At 38.1% G+C, this 16,929-nt stretch overlaps 2 protein-coding genes across 2 annotated transcripts; both read left to right on the top strand.

The window, feature by feature from the left end:
* The first annotated feature begins 184 nt into the window (after nt 1-184).
* On the top strand, nt 185-5,134 carry dctn3 (dynactin 3 (p22)). Its single transcript, XM_026913408.3, has 7 exons — nt 185-335; nt 2,430-2,514; nt 2,600-2,686; nt 3,106-3,189; nt 3,686-3,744; nt 4,569-4,628; nt 4,844-5,134. The coding sequence occupies exons 1-7, from the start codon at nt 240-242 to the stop codon at nt 4,928-4,930; spliced, it is 558 nt and encodes a 185-aa protein (XP_026769209.1). The 5' UTR covers nt 185-239; the 3' UTR covers nt 4,931-5,134.
* Nucleotides 5,135-6,504: 1,370 nt separating this feature from the next.
* ttk (ttk protein kinase) lies at nt 6,505-16,911 on the top strand. Its single transcript, XM_026913319.3, has 25 exons — nt 6,505-6,658; nt 7,218-7,307; nt 7,425-7,647; nt 7,775-7,881; nt 8,249-8,392; nt 8,577-8,685; nt 8,800-8,881; nt 8,975-9,075; nt 9,157-9,250; nt 9,409-9,499; nt 9,675-9,897; nt 11,072-11,178; nt 11,270-11,413; nt 12,665-12,816; nt 13,015-13,163; nt 13,250-13,373; nt 14,598-14,690; nt 14,790-14,947; nt 15,084-15,235; nt 15,335-15,459; nt 15,544-15,618; nt 15,785-15,961; nt 16,073-16,169; nt 16,330-16,415; nt 16,537-16,911. Exons 2-25 carry the CDS (start codon nt 7,220-7,222, stop codon nt 16,618-16,620), a joined length of 2,985 nt encoding a protein of 994 aa, XP_026769120.2. The 5' UTR covers nt 6,505-6,658; nt 7,218-7,219; the 3' UTR covers nt 16,621-16,911.
* The last annotated feature ends 18 nt before the right edge of the window (nt 16,912-16,929 follow it).

The following is a 16,929-nucleotide window of genomic DNA, read 5'->3' as shown; positions in this document are numbered from 1 at the left end:
TAAATCTGCAGACGTTACCTTATGTTACTGTATAAATGTGTTTTTTTGTGCGTGGAGACTGAATAAGACTTTTAGCTTCCTTGACAGGGTAATGCACTGAAATTAAAATGCATTTTGTAACGATTTGGGAGAGTATAGTGTGGAACTGGACTGTTTATGGCAAGCAGACCTGGCAACCCGGGGGATAGCGCTAACAATAATAACGTCATTTCCGGTTTGGCTGGCCCACAGAAGGCAAAATGGAAGAAAGCAACATTGTTGAGTTGAATGCTCGGCTTCAAGCGCTGGAAAAGCGTGTGTACGGTGAACGTGGGCGAAGTAATAAACCAGTTAAGGTACTGTGGTTTTGGGAATGGTGAGAATGTAAATCTTTAAGTGACAGCTTGTTTTGGGTTAGCAGTCGTTGGCTAGCTGCATGTCGGTAGCTAGCCGTGAAGTCCCAGTGTGCCGTTAGTGGCTGTTTAGCAGAAATAGCTGTGGGAAAAATGGCCGTACTGGATTTCGTATAACACTGTATTTTCTGCAGCATGTGTTGTCATACAGTTTAGTCACTGATGACAACCGTTTTAAATATATTAGACTGACTCCCTGGGCCGTCCTGCTGTTGATAAGGGCGTGGCACAGCTGGATTTGTGTAAATGAACGTGTTAAAGTGCGTGTCATGTGTGGAGCTGTGTATAATCATAGCATTTAACATTTGCTCCGATGCCCATTAAATTGCATACAGTTATCTACTCCATGCTGTTTGCTTTAGCCAGCAGCTGTTAGCCAAGTTAAGTCAAATGGCTTTATTGTCATTTCAGCCATATACAGCTAGTACACAGTGAAAGGAGACAGCGTTCCTCCAGGACCATGATGCTACATAAACAACACAGAGCTACAGGAGACATTACACATTACTACATAAAGTGCACATGCAGACGTGTGCAAGCAGCACAAGACAGGACAATAACTACTAAACCAGTACAGTAACTACTAAACCAGTACAGTAACTACTAAACCAGGACAGTTACTACTAAACCAGTACAGTAACTACTAAACCAGGACAATAACTAAGACAGTACAGTATCTACTAAACCAGGACAATATCTACTAAACAAGTACAGTAACTACTAAACCAGTACAATAACTACTAAACCAGTACAATAACTACTAAACCAGGACAGTTACTACTAAACTAGTACAATAAATACTAAACCAGTACAATAACTACTAAACCAGGACAGTTACTACTAAACTAGTACAATAACTACTAAACCAGTACAGTAACTACTAAACCAGTACAATAACTAAGACAGTACAATAACTACTAAACCAGGACAATATCTACTAAACCAGGACAATATCTACTAAACCAGTACAGTAACTACTAACCAGTACAATAACTAAGACAGTACAATAACTACTAAACCAGGACAATATCTACTAAACCAGGACAATATCTACTAAACCAGTACAGTAACTACTAACCAGTACAATAACTAAGACAGTACAAAACTACTAAACCAGTGCAATATCTACTAAACCAGGACAATAAGTAAGACAGTACAATAACTACTACACCAGTACAGTAACTACTAGGACTGTTTGCATGTTTTTTGTTTCTTATGTTCTGTAAAGCTGCTTTGAGACAATGTTCATTGTTAAAAGTGCTATACAAATAAAATTGAATTGAATTGAATAAACCAGTACAGTAACTGCTAAAACAGGACAATAACTACTAAACTAGTACAATAACTAAGACAGTACAATAACTACTAAACCAGTACAATAACTAAAGCAGGACAATAGGCACAGTAAGAGACAGTGCAGAGCCGACCAGTACACAGTTCTAGTGTGAGAGTGTCATATATAACAGTAGTGTAAAATAATAACAATATAATAAATTGCTGTGAATGTAAACATAACATACCATGACACAGTATTTGGCAGATAAGCTTATACTGTATATGGACATAGCAGTTATTGGGGTAGCAGCCAGATAGAGTGTATAGTAATGACAAGAAATTATTTACAATATTTTATAAGTACAGTAGCAGCAATAGGTGGTAATACAGAAGAAGTCAAGAAGGCTTTACTGTCATGCTGTCATGACAGTACAGATGTCAATTAAGACAGTAAATACAGACACTAGAATATATAATAAACTAGTTTTTATAGTGTAAAGTATCTTTAATGTCTTGAGCAGAATATATGAACATGTACAATGAATTATTTGTAAATATTAATTGGAATGAAATGGTCAACAGGCAGATCTGTTTAGGAGTCTAATGGACAGTGAGAGTGTTTATGTATCTGGTGGACTTAGCCTGGATGCTCCATAGCCTAATCTTCCAGATGAGAAGAGTGTGAACAGTCCATGGGAAGTGTGAGAAGGATCCTTCATGATCCTGGTTAGTAGCCATAATCATGTCTTTTCCCTGTTTCAGTGTGTTGAATCTTTGGCGAGGATCAATTCTGCCCTCGGAAACACAGCAAACAAGAGAGAACGAGTCAAGATTCTTCACAAGAAAAGTGAGCGAACACAGACTTTCGACAGTTATAGATCCCCTAAATCTACTGCACTACATTTGTATGTTTACCTTTTCTGTTTTACCAGTTGAAGATCTGCTGAAGTATATAGATCCACAGTTCACAGACTACATTGCTGTGCCAGATGCAATGAAACTGGAGTTCATCTTAGCAGGTCAGTCGTCTCTCTTTCATCTTGTCAAATCTTGATGGTGTGTGTAGTGCTGTTGTTTTAGTGGCAGATTGTGCTCATCTGAACTCTGCCATTTGTACCACCACCACCATCATCATTAATAAATAATGAATGAATAAATAATTCCAGTTGATAAATAAGTTCCAGAAGCTACTTTTTGTTACCTTTTTTGTACTATTGTTTTGATTGAATTGCTTTTTATTGTCTATATTGTCTGCAGTTCTTTTGTAAAGTTATAGGGAAGATTGACTTTTCCCTCCATCCACTTGACCAGCAGTGCATATTTAAAGTGATGTGCATATTTGTGCATATTTTAAATGTCAGTTGGTGTTTTTATATAGTTTAACTCTCAAGAACTACTAATTAATGCATAGTCACGCCTCCTTTTGCTCCCATTATAGAGGAGGACTTCCTGCGCTCCCAGGCTGCCTTGCTGGAGCAGGTGCACAACCTGCAGCCTCTGCTGGAGAGTCCACATATTAAAGGTAAGCGGAGTTTTAACGGGCTTGGTGGTGGAACTGAAGACTAGTGATTAAACATGCACTGTCATGTGGTATAAACTTGGATGTTGATTATAAACACAACTGATTGACAAAGTTGATTATAAGACAGTTGCCTTTATGCACTGAGAGAGAAAAAGCAGAATAACACAATCATATTTATGCTTTGCATACATTTTTATTTGCTGTGCACCTTCTAGAGATACAAGTTTACATTAAACGATTCATGTTTAAAGTGGTGCTTAGAGATAATTTTTGCAATGTACATGCTTTGATGTAATGCTTTTAAATGAATAAATATCTATTGCTAATAAGCATAAAGCTATGCTGTTTATTTGTTATTGCCATATTTTCCATATTAAGCATTTATTACTTATTTATATCTAAAATAGCATTTGTAACTGATGCAATGTCTTTACATTTAAACGTTGTACATCGAGTTTGATTTGAAATTTCTCTCTTTGCTTCTTGACTAACACAGCTGTTCCAGACCTTTCTACCAAAGTGCAACGTCTGTCTCAAATTCACATCAGTCAGCAGGTAAAACATAGGTCATTTGTACACTTCTCTGGACACAAGCTGCAAGATCTTGAATGTTGCAAGCTGATTGGCTCTCTTAACCCCCAACCTCCCTCCCCCGAATTTTCTCTATAATTTGGGATTGGTAAATTCCCAACCACCAGTTAGGTTTCCCCTATCACACAACAGCTACCAATCCGGGAGGGTGAGCCAATCGCATCTTTTTGAGGAAATGCATGCATGAGAACATTTTCAGCTTTGCTCTCTTGTACTCCCGGCCGTGGATGGCTGTAACATCGTTGGAATTTGAAATTGCGATCTCCAGATCATCTCCACATGATAGGGTGAATGCTTTTCCGTTGTGCCCCTCCATATGTCTTTTGAAATGACTTAATGAGCTTTTTGAAAAACGATAGTCACTGGAATAAAAACCTTCATGGTATTCTGCCTTTTTTTTGTGAGAGTTTTGTTAGAAACAGTCTGTTGATGAGTAAACGTGGTTGGCTGTTTGCACTGTCAGTCAAACGGCCTCCCCCCTGTGAAAGTACCAGACTTTCTAGCTTAAGCTGGGGATCTGGCTTGTGAAACTAGGTGACACTTCCTTTTACCTTATATAAATGTATTTTATTCCGGATAATTGTAGCAGCACTGTCCATAGCCATTCTGAAAGTGACACAATTTAATTTTAAACTGAATAAACACCCTAGACTTTATTATTTCATCGCCCTCCTTATTGTCCCATAATTTCCTCGGTCTGCATTAGCTTCTTTTATAAACAGCATAAATCAATATATTCCTTTATTGGTGACATGAATGTTTTTTTCAATCCTGATTCTACTTTACAGGACCAAAATGAAGAGCTATCTGCAGACGTGAAAAGGCTGTTTGAAGAATACAACAAAATGGTATCCTTCATTACACAGAGATCTCTGTGTTAATGCTAAAGTTGTTAATAACACATGTTCTCAATGTGAAAAGGGGCTTTTCTTGTGCGTGGTTCAAGCTGTCCTCATACAGTACTCATGTGATCAGAGTGCCTCAGTTACAAACTACTTATTTGTTCAGTTGTTGGTGGTATAAAGCTTGAATGTGTAAAGACACTTCCTTAACTCCTGCCCAGATGTTTCTGTTGTCTAAACAGTTTACCCAGTGGGATGAAAGCCTGAGGAAACTGGAAGCACCCAAACAGGTCCAGCTAACCGATTAAGTCAAATGATGCTTGATTTTTGACACTAAGTTAATAATGTCATTTTTTTTCTTCTTGTTTTGTTGTACATATGTTCCTTATTAGCTTACGAAGATTTGCAACTGTTTAATATGGTTTCAAAGATTAAATGCACTCAGAGCTTGCAGTCATTGATGTAGTCTACATTGTTAGCTTGAGTAATAAAGTATAAATATTATACCCTTATGTGTTGTGTAGTTTCATATTTATTATATACAACTTGTGTGTATTAATAAATTACCCTAAATGACTAATATGAAATGTTCCGTAGCTATGCTTAAAGGTCTTGTGTTAAATGTTTATTTTCACATTTTGTATGGATCAAATATCCTTGTAGAAGGCACTTCATTTATCTACTATGTAAACTATGCTAAAAAAAAATTCAGTGTGGTCCAGTGGGTGTGTTTCTGTACCTTACAGCGTTCACAGTAAAGCATTACATTAACCATATCACATGAATGAATATTTCCTGCACACAGATATTTAATGGTTAAAAATATTGAATCGCAGTTATAATTTGCCTTGTAGGATCAACCAATGCAACTTGGACTACAGTGACAATGTTTATGGGCTTAAAATGCTACGTGGATTTGTAAAAGAGTGCTTCGTCGTAGAAATAACTGCATCCAACTGTTTATCAAATCATAGCTTACTGTGATTACATTATACTGTGTATACATATCATAAACATTGGCTGAACTTGCCCATGCCAGATGTTTATGCTTTTTGTAATGAAACACAATGTAATATTAATTGACATGATATACAGTACTTGAAGTATGGTAAAAACAATCCAGTGTGGTCTAATGGGTATGTTTCTGTGTCTTACAGTATCCACAATAAAGCAGTGCATTAAACATATCACATAAAACAAAAGATCTCCTGCACACACATATATTAACAATGTAGTTAATAATAAAACATATTTGTAGTTAATAATGCTGAATTACAAATTATTATTTGTCTTTTAGGATCTACAAATGCAACTTGGACTATAAATGTTACCTTAAAGAGTGCTTTGTCCTAGAAATAAGGACAAAGCACACAGGTTGCATCCAACTCTTCATGAATGAAGGTGTCACTGAGGATGAAAAGGAAGTAAAGGCCTAAACCAAAGAAAATATGTCCCAAATTTCCAAACATATCTCTCTTTTTTAAACAAATCGCACCACCTTTATTTCTGAGAGTGTAGGATCAGATTATTATATATTACACTCATGTTGCCTGATGTCACATTTCCCATAATCATGTAGTGTCCTGTAATGATGAATCAGCTCCCATTGCACTGTGAACAGGAGGGCAAGTCCCAGACTGTGGCTCACCCAAACACTACTGTAACACCCTGAAGGAGTAATATGTGCAATTTCCAACAATATCACAGTCTTCTAAAAAGACTAACAGCTATAATTCGCATTTCAGTAACATTTGCGTCACATTTCAGTAGGCTGTGCTTTAAAACAAACGCCTTTCACGCTTGGACCCATTTTAAACTGGCCACAAGATGGCGTCTCTGCGAGCAGAGCTGCTAGGAGGCGGAGCTTCAGAATACAAACTGACCAATCAGAGCGCGCAGCTGGGCGAGGTGGCGATTTTGAAAGTTGGACAAAACACTTTTTTTCCGATGCCTCGTTCACGGATTACAGGATAATACTTAATATTGTGTATACGACATAAATACAGTTTTTGTGAAGCTCTCCAGTACAAGCAGCGGTAAGCTATATATCTAGAATCTTAGTAATAACAAGGTTCAGACCAGAGTTTAATGCTATTCTTGCTGTCTTGACTATATTCGGTAATGCTAGCTTCTAACGTTACTGCATGCTAGCTCACTTAGCTTCTAAGCTAGCAAGAGCTGTCGTGTCACTGTGCTGTTTAGCTTGCTCGCTATTTGTTACTGGCTTTTTGGTTTTGTTCAAAATGGTTGTTTCAATGACCTAATACACTTGTTGTGTCTCTAGCTTTATTATAAGAGACAGTACTCTATACTGTTGGGATTGAGTACTGGGGTAATATGCCTCGGTAGCCTGCTAGCTTGATTAGCTAGATACTTAGCTTTCTACAGAGCACATACAGAGCTCTTATTTATCTTATTTATCTTATTTAGAGCTGCAGAATATCATATACGAGTGTCTACGAATCAGTCAGTCGGGTAAACATCAACAGGACGCTTATTAACCTGAATGTTATTGGTGTCAATGCTGGAATTTATTTTGCTGTAGTGAAAGCAGGGTCACTCTGTGTGTGTGTGTGTGTGTGGCTTTGTGTTTAGGGATGGATGAGGAGGAGAACACTGACCGGAAGTTACAGATTGCCATGCTGTGTCAGAAGCTGGAGAAGATCAAGAGATACTACAACGATGGTAATATATATTTTCTTTTTATAAAGACTTATGTCTGCCAGTTAGACCAGCTTCTTGTCTATAACATTATGTTAACACCTTTTCTAGTCTGCTAATGACTTGTGTCCTTTCCCACAGATGACACAGACAACATTAACCAGATCATCAGCTCCAATTCACCAGACACATGCCGTACCTTTCTGACTAACCTAGAAAAGAAAGGCAATCCTCAGTCCGATCCTACTCTATTCTCCAAGTTAATGGATTGCTATACACGGGTTTTCTCAAGCATGCCACTTGGAAAACACAGCCAGAATTTAAGCTATGCAAGGATGCTGGTCAGATTTGCAGAGCTTAAAGCGTAAGTCTCTGAACGACATATTAAATACATATTAAATACATAATTCTGTTCTTTCACATCTACACTTTAAATAAACACAAGCATCTGAATATACGATTCCATCTCCTTTTTTTTTTTTTTTAAACAGTATCCAAGATGTCAATGATGCACGGGATAGTTTTGATATAGCAAGATCCCACTGCAAGGATTTTGCCTTTGTCCATATAGCGTATGCTCAGTTTGAGCTTTTACAAGGTAAGGACATGCAGATTACTGGCACTGATTTTTGATGCAGAGCTTAAAACTGTCCTACTTGGTAATGCCTCAACGTTTCTAGATAAGAGTTTGAATTCATAAAGATAGTTTGAAAAGTATGAAGCTACTTGCGTTCATGGATATTAGAATTTGTGATTATTCTTTAAACCGCTTTAATGTGAGGATGATAACAGTAAAGATGTTAGCTGTGGTCTGTGCAGCTGAGGGAAGCCAGAATGTTTGCTGTATAAACACAGCATCTCTTAAAAATATTTTAAATCTAATAATCAATTTCATTTGTTTACAGTAACCTTTGTGCATTGTTTACATCCAAAAACACATCTTACCTCTTTCTCATTACCAACAGGCGATGAAAAGAAAAGTGCCTCGATTCTTCAGCAGGCCATTGAAATGGGCGCTAAGCCATGGGAAGCTCTGGAAACTGCAGTGCAGAATCTAAAACTGGGTAAATGTCAACTTCTTTCCCAAGAGGATAAAGAGAATATCGCAGGTTGGTTTTGAAAGATTTTTTACTCAGCGTATGCCGTGTATTGTCCTGTTTTTAACACAAAACAAAGTTGTTTTTTTATCGTTTTATTTTGCTGTTTTATTTGCACACATGCATGTTTTTGAAATTATTCTATTTACTGCAATAAAATATTGTTGAATAATGAGAAAAACGTGTTCATTTTTAGTGACTGAAAATATACAGGAACCCATAAAGAGCAACTTATTGTCCAAAGCTGATTCCAGGAAGTCTGATGGATCAGGTGACTTTCAGCTGGCCAGTGGTTTTTCTCTGGGGTAGGAGACCAACCTAGATTATTAATGCATACAGTAATGCAGTGCATTATATAAATATCACATGATGGTACTGTTGCATTTGAACACTACTTTGCAAATCTTTGGATCTTATAGATCTGATCAGAAGAACAGCCCATCGGATGACCACGTCCCCGTCTGGAGGTCCAGTTCACACCGCAAAAGAACAGTTGCCATGGTAAGGTTGAATATGCTATTTGGTCTTCAAATAGATCTTGACATACAGATAAAGACGCTAACTGCTTTGCTTTTTTTTTTTTTTTTTTTGTAGCCTGGGAGAATTCCCATGGTACCTCTGTCTATTCCTGAAAATGAAAACATTGATAGCGTTTACAAACCTGAGGCTCCCAGCTATAGCAGTAGTTTGTCTAGGTGAGAATCTTTCCTTGTCCGTGTTATGCTGATGGTATCTATCATGTTGTCTCAAAAAATGAAAAGCTGTTTTATCTGTAGGCCAACATATCGTTCAAGTGCATTCACACTTTCCTCTTCAAAGAAGAGCTCTGGAGATGGAGACTCATATAACTACAACCTGTTAAATCTGAAGGTATGATGATAAAACATTCCCACTTTCCTATTTTAAGGACTAGCACTTGAAATCAGTGATTTAGTTATATTAAAGTATGTGTTATATCTGAACTACTCTTGAACTCTTCATACCTGTAAAAGTTACACAATTGTGTAATAGTTTATATTGTTGTATAGCCACTTGTTATTAGTCCAGAGCCACATCCTGGGGAGGACGTTGTTGATGTGGACTCCACCACAGCACTTTTGCACAGACCGGAAAGGAAAGGTACTTTTAGACTCACTGGAACAATTTTGCTAACATTTTTCTTATTTGAGGGGGGAAAAAACACCACCCTGATTTTTCAGGTTTTCTGCATTTCTGATTTTCCATTTATTCTTGTAATGATATTGCCATGGTGCTCTTTCCTGTTTTTGAGAGAGTCTGATGTTTTGCTTTTCAGACACCACTGACTTTATTAGCCAGATAATGGGTTCAAACTCTCCTGAGGCCTGCTACACGTATCTCACAGACCTGGAGAGGACCAGTGACCCTCGCACAGATGCTGTTTTTCTCTCCAGGTTGTTGGGTTGCTACTCTAAAGTGTTCACCAGATTTCCCCTGGCACAGTATAGCAAACTTGAAAGTTATGCACGGATGCTGGTCAGATACGCTGAGTTAAAAGGGTGAGTAAATGGTACAAGGTAAAAAGTGGTAGTTTCCCAGTGTAATGATGCATGGCGAAGTCCTGTGTTTTGATTGCCTTTAATGGACAAATCTAAAATGTGGTAGTTACTGTAGCTGATTAAATGCATTAACACAGACAAAATGTTGGAACATTTTAACTATGAGCTGTTCCTCATATCGCTAGAATAATATTAAGGGGGGTTTGTTGTTGGGGCGCTCCTGGCCACAGATGGCTGTGGTATTAACATGATTCGAACTTGCAATCTCCAGACGATAGGGTAAATGATTTTCTGTTGCGCCACTCAGCAGCCTCTCTTAGTGTTTTTAAACTCAAGTTGACTTGTTACTTGTTGCATGCAGGACCACATGGTCCTGATTTTGAAAAAAAAATTAGGAACATACCTACCAAATGAAAAATGTGAGTTTACAAAAGTCAGAAAGGAGTAATTTTTCCCTTTTTCTGGTTGTTGTTTCTGCTTTTTGGCAACTAACAAATAGCCTGAACACTAGTGATTTGTTTGTTCCTGTGACTTGATATTTGTTCATAATGTACCACAGGACGGTTGAGTTCCTAAATCTGATAACAGCAGGCTCTGCAATTCAGCTATCACTTCTCTCATTTACATTTATGGCATTTGGCAGAAGCCCTTATTCAGAGTGACTTACAGAAGTGCTCTGAAGTCTCTATCAATAAATACATCCTGTTACTGGTTCATTAGGTCATGGGCTAATAATACTACCGGTCTAAAACTCTGTTGGTGAGGTAATTCAGTAAGAAAAGCACACAGACAATGCAATTTAAAAAATAAAATAAAATAAAAATAATAATAATAATAATGTGCTAATTTAATGTGGACTATCTACTCCAGGGGTGTCCAAACTTTTTTCAAAGGGGCTCATATTAGACCACATCAAAATACCCGAGGGCTGGTCACCAAAATTATTTTAGTTCTCCAATATAGTGAATTAATTTTAGTGGAATAACTGCAGCAGGGCATCACCTGAAAGATGTGGCTGTGTCACACTGGATGATATTCATAAACTCATGCTTCTTTTCAGGACCCCGGATAGGCTTCTGATATTAAACAACTAATATTAATTAACTAACAAATTCCAAAAGGTCAGTTTGCCTTTCAGTTTGTAATAATACATTGTTATTATACTGTTCTGTAGAATTGAAGATCCTGAGGAAGCAGAAGATAATTTCATCATTGCCAGAGCCAACAGCAAAGCCTTTGCCTTTGTTCATATCGCCCATGCTCAGTTTGAGCTCTCACAAGGTTGGTGTATATTAGATTGCGTATGTACGTGTGTTTATCTGCCATGTGCATCTCCAGTTATTTTTTTTTATCTTGATTTTTTCCCTTGCAGGTAATGCTAAGAAAAGCCTTTCCATTCTGCAGAAGGCTCTGACATCAAATGCAAAACCAGTTGAACTTCTCCAGATGGCAATGAAGAATTTAAAGTCTGGAAAAACCCAACTTCTTCCCAATGAAAATAAAGAGAATGTTGCAGGTCAGTTATTTCACTATTTCAAGTTATTCTATGGAAAGCCTTGGCCAAAAGGTTGTGGACACTTGACCATCACTCCCACATGTGCTTTTTGAACCTTCCATTCCAGATCTAGTCCCCCATGGCTGTTATAATTTCCTTCACTCTTCTGGGAAGGATTTCCAATAGATTTTGGAGCGTGGCTGTGGAGATTTGAGCGTTCAGCCACAAGAGCATTAGTGAGGTCATGTACTGATGTCAGGCGAGGAGACCTGGGGTTTAGTCGGCATTCCAGTTTATTCCAGAGGTGTTCAGTGGGGTTGAGGTCAGGGCTTTGTTCAGGTCACTCCAGTTCTTTGGCACCAATCTTAGCAAATCCTGTCTTCATAGACCTTGCTTTGTGCACAGGGGCATTGTTATACTGAAACAGTTTTGGGTCTCTTAGTTCCAGTGAAGGGAATTTGTAATGCTACAGCATACAAAGACATCCTGTATAATTGTATGCCTCCAGCTTTGGCAACAGTTTGAACCACATATTTGTGTGATGGTCAGGTGCTCACAAACCTTTGGCTATATAGTGTAGATGAATAATGAGTAGATAGTAGTTAATGAGTGTGACACTCTTACGGGTTTTACCCAGAACTGAGGAAACAGGAGCCAGGCTTGGGACAAGAAAGACAGACAGATGGTTCTGTGCTGCTCAGCTATATCTTTCTCTCATGGCTCTAGTCTCTCTCCCTTTTATCCTTGCCGCCACTCACTGAAACACAGAACACTCGTTAGCAAAATTCCCCACAGGTATAAGTCCTTAGCACTCCCTCTTCCTGGCTCCAGCCTCCATTCACAAACCCGGCGCTTGACCATGCACCCCCGCCTCCACACTGAGCATTCATCCAACAGAGGAATACAGCTGTTGATTAGCTTAGGTTCTTTATTGTTCTCATGGTGAAAAGTTTTCTTCAAACGACTAAACACAAATAAAGTCTCTAATTTTACAACTGCATATCATGGTTGAAGAATGGACATCCCTTAAATTGAGAAGAAACTGACACATTTTTTTACATTTTAGATGTTGCATGAACATTTGGTCTAACTACAGTAGACAGTGGCAGTGCTGTCTACTGCTCTAAAGGTATTACAGCACAGCTATAGCCTAAGATTAACAGTGGTCATGTGCTAATGTGCACATAATTATGCAGGGCTTCCCGAAGACCAACTAACGTGTTTTGTGAAGTTTTGCACAGCATTAGTAGACACTTCATGTTTATGTTACAGATTCAGCAGGTGCTTTCAGTGATGGAGGAAGTAAGGAGGAAGAGAATCCACTAAGGATTTCCACAAATAAAGCACAGCCTAAACCGTACACTATGGAGAGTTTGTCTGAATGGAAGATTCCTGCCAGCGTCAACAGACAAGCTTCTCCAGAGGTCTGACTATTGCTAGCTTTAGGGCCATTTCATTTCAAGTATTTTGTGTAATAAAGAACAGTAGATACTCAAAGTATTTATGCTAATACTACATTTCTCATTTTGCAAAATGGTCTATTTTTTTTATCTGTATATTTATGTTTAATGTGGATTTTTTTTTTAACCCCCAATTGAACATCTTTTGTGTGACTGTTATAGGAACATAAGCGTGCTGTAGATCCCGTTCCCACTCCACGTCCTCTTCAGTTGCTGAGAACTCCCTCTGCCTCAGCTGTCTCAGTTCCATCCAGGATAAACCCCATCATTAGCTGCCAGACCCCCAACTACAAAGACTCCCACGCAAACAGGTCAGGACACCACAGGATCTTATGAATTCTGTTAGATATTTGCTCCACTTGGAGTTTTAAGCTAACTAATCTTTTTCTTCCTCTAGTTTTGTTACGCCTGTAGTGAAACAGAGACTAGCTGTTGTGTCTGTTCCATCTCAGAGAGCTGGCCATGCTCAGTTACCATGCACCCCACAGAGTCAGGTATCATTTGTCCAGCAGACGCCACAGGTAAAGAACAGGGATTCAGATATCCCTACATGTAATTTGAGTTTTTACACCAGAAATTTGAGCTTTTTTTTAAATGTAAATCCAAATGTGGTCTTGGTTTAGAAATAATTGATTTTGCATGCTTTTGAACAATATAAGAAAAGGTTTAACACCTGTTTTATTGATTGGTTTCAATACTTCTGTAGGTGCGTAATCTAGTTAATGTATAAATAACTTAAAGTTTGTAAAAATTGGCTCTGTTTATTCATTTACTTCAACACGAATAATGACACACTGTTTTGGGTTTAAGCCTTCATCAGTGTGTCGCCGTCTGAAAATGCACTTCCCTTTTTTAAAGGCTGCAAGGCATTATTCATGTTGATTAAATGATTGAAGCATGCTAAATGTGCATGCACTTTATTCTTTCAGTTAGATTACATGGTTTTGTTTTATATGAACTAAATCACAATTGCCCCTGTGAACATTACAAGGCTGTTAAATTCTGATATTTTATTGCTCAGATATGACTTTTTACATTTGTGTGTATAAGCCCTCTGCTAGGAAAGGACTTTTTTTTTTTTTTTTTTTCCCGAATCAGCTGTTATTTCTCAGCACAATGGTAGTATGTGGGTGCAGGGGAAAAGCTAACATGTGGTGTAGTGTTATATAAAAAAATCTACATGAATGTTGAATTGCTATTCTCCATACCTGGGCCTGTATCTGATTTAGGTCCAGTTATGAAACTGGTTTAAATCTGATTTTGAAGAGAGGGATTTTTTTGTTCCCAAAAGATTCTTAAAAGTTGCTGTTTGGGTAAAGGGGGGGGGGGAGTAGTGGATTAGTGGTTAAAGCTCTGGGCCTCTGATTAAAATTGTTTTAAATCCCAGTACAGTACTGGCTGAGCTCCACCACTGGGCTCTTCAGCTAAGGTCTATAAACCTAAACTGCTTGAATTATATCCCCTTTCAATTGCAAGTCTTTTTGGATAAAATCATAACAGGCTAATTTAATAAATGATAATGGAAAAATATTTGTGGCATAAAGAAACAGACATAGAACTACAGAAAAACAGTCACTGGATGTTGGATGTGCTCGTTGTCTTTATATTGAGTATTTTCGGTCGGCAGATAATGTATTAAGAAACATTTTACTATAAAAAGAGATGTGCTGTGCTCTTGTGGTTGCCAAGATGTTCGGAAACAAAATGATAGTGGTTGTATCTGTTTGCCATAAATGATCTTTCAGGCTTCTGTCAGTACTATCTCGAATGAATCCATCACCATCAAAGGCAGACAGTTCTTCATTTTGAAGATGATAGGCAGAGGTGGTTCCAGTAAGGTAATGCGTGAATAACATGATAAAATTTACTTGTATTTATGCAGGCCTGTCACAATTTGCCATGGGGTAATGGAAAATATGCCATGTTCTCAACTTTAGGTGTACCAGGTTCTGGATCAGAAGAAACAACTGTATGCTGTAAAATACGTGAACCTAGAGGAAGCAGATGCCCAGACAGTTGAAAGTTACAAGAATGAGATTGAGCACCTGAACCACCTGCAGCAGTACAGTGACCAGATTATCAAACTGTATGACTAGTGAGTGTTTTCTCTGCTTCCAGATTTAACAGAGCTATATACGGGACTAAGAAAAGTGAAAGATGAACATATAAAACGCTTAACTCTATTCTCCACCCATGTATTATGTACTGATAACTCTGATAACTAATTTCAGTGAGATCACAGACAGCTACATCTACATGTTGATGGAGTGTGGTAACCTGGACCTCAACACGTGGCTTCGCAACCGCAAGGCTGTCAACTCGCTGGAACGGAAGTTCTACTGGAGGAACATGCTAGAAGCAGTGCAGACTATCCACAAGCATGGTGACTACACAAATCTTTACAATATTAAGAGAAAAACACTGCAGATGTGCTCATTTTTCCAGTTGTCCTAAATCCTTTTCTTTAACTGCTCTTTCCCAGGAATTGTCCACAGTGACCTAAAGCCAGCTAATTTTGTCATTGTCAATGCCTCGCTGAAGCTCATTGACTTTGGCATAGCAAACCACATTCAGCCAGACATGACGAGTGTTATGAAGGACTCACAGGTTGGTCCAGAATTTTGACTGCTAAGTAGAGTTGTGTTTGTGCTGCGTGTTTGATGGTTTGATCATTCTGATGTTGTGCTTCAGGTGGGGACACTAAACTACATGCCACCAGAGGCTATTAAAGACACATCATCTAAAGGTGGAAAACCACGCTCGAAGGTAAGGTTAAATATTACCAAACTCTCTAACATCTCTAGTCTAGCAAAGCTAAAAAAATAGCAATATACAACAGTAATATTTGTTTTGTTGACAGGACATATAAACTCGAAAATGATGTTTTAGCTTTCCGGCTGCAGGGCCTAATGTGTGTTGCCGCTGTTCACAGATTAGTCCAAAGGGAGACGTCTGGTCACTTGGATGTATACTGTATTGTATGACCTATGGGAAAACCCCTTTCCAAAACATCACCAACCAGATCACTAAGCTCCATGCTATTATTGATCCATCCCATGAGATTGAGTTTCCTGACATTCCAGAGAAGGATCTTCTAGATGTACTGAAGGTCTGTGTTTTTTATTTTATTTTATTTTATTTTAATAATTACATGACTGAAAACATAAAGGACATACCGGTAATCATTTAAAATAAAAATGAATATCTCTCTTTTACTTAGCGATGCCTGGTGCGGAATCCCAAAGAGCGAATCTCGATTGCGGAACTGCTCGATCATCCATATTTACAGCTGCAGCCTCAGCAAACGCCTAAGCCAGGTGCCCACTGTGCTTCACTTTACACACCAGTAGATACGTAAAGTTGCCATATGTAGATGGAATAGAGTAGTATATAATACACGGTATGCTAAATGAGAGAGTGCTAATCTAAATGCTTTTAATGTTTCATTTCTGAATATTCTCATTTTCTTGTCTGTAGTGGAACCATGCAACAATGACCTAAAGAGAATTCTGAATGAGCTGGCTGCTTTACAGTCACCAAACAGCATTGCAAGAGCTGCTAGTGTGAGTATTCCTCCAATAAATGTCACCTCTAATACTGTGTTCCACTGCGTTTTTATTCCCCTGTACCTCTCATTCAAAACTATTGACTATAAACTGCCTATTTCTGTCCAATTTTTTACAGAACCTAGCAAAAATGTGCAACAGTGGGAAGAAGCTGGATGTTTCTGAGTGTGTCAGGAGCTCCAGTCAGTCCTCTTGGAAGTGAACATGCTGATGTAGTAAATACATGGGTAGTTCATAATGACAGTTTGACAACACAACACAAACGACCAGTATTTTTCACATCAGATTTAGGTCATCTGTTGACCTGAGGGAAAGAGAACAGTGACTTGTATTCATTGCTTTTGAAAAACCTTGAACTTTTTCAAGTTTCTTTCCTTTATAGAGTTTGAATTCTATTAAATTCAAACCCCTTTTTTAATTTCCACTATTCCTCTGATCTCTGTCTGTATGTTTAATGTTCTCACAAATAAACTTACCCTTATGGTATAGTAAACTGTAAGGTATATTTCTG

Source organism: Pangasianodon hypophthalmus, chromosome 1, assembly GCF_027358585.1.
Source record: "Pangasianodon hypophthalmus isolate fPanHyp1 chromosome 1, fPanHyp1.pri, whole genome shotgun sequence".
NCBI classification, from domain to species: domain Eukaryota; kingdom Metazoa; phylum Chordata; class Actinopteri; order Siluriformes; family Pangasiidae; genus Pangasianodon; species Pangasianodon hypophthalmus.
Note: the sequence above shows the minus strand (reverse complement) of the source record. Positions and strands in the feature narration are given on the sequence as shown.

Excerpts from the sequence above, each read along its gene's own strand:
- dctn3 (XM_026913408.3), top strand. The coding sequence starts at position 240 with ATGGAAGAAAGCAACATTGTTGAGTTGAATGCTCGGCTTCAAGCGCTG. Across the intron at positions 336-2,429 it reads GAAGTAATAAACCAGTTAAG|TGTGTTGAATCTTTGGCGAG; the intron begins GTACTGTGGTTT and ends TCCCTGTTTCAG. Across the intron at positions 4,629-4,843 it reads TTGAAGAATACAACAAAATG|ATGTTTCTGTTGTCTAAACA; the intron begins GTATCCTTCATT and ends ACTCCTGCCCAG.
- ttk (XM_026913319.3), top strand. The coding sequence starts at position 7,220 with ATGGATGAGGAGGAGAACACTGACCGGAAGTTACAGATTGCCATGCTG. Across the intron at positions 11,414-12,664 it reads AAATAAAGAGAATGTTGCAG|ATTCAGCAGGTGCTTTCAGT; the intron begins GTCAGTTATTTC and ends TTTATGTTACAG. Across the intron at positions 15,460-15,543 it reads GTGTTATGAAGGACTCACAG|GTGGGGACACTAAACTACAT; the intron begins GTTGGTCCAGAA and ends GTTGTGCTTCAG.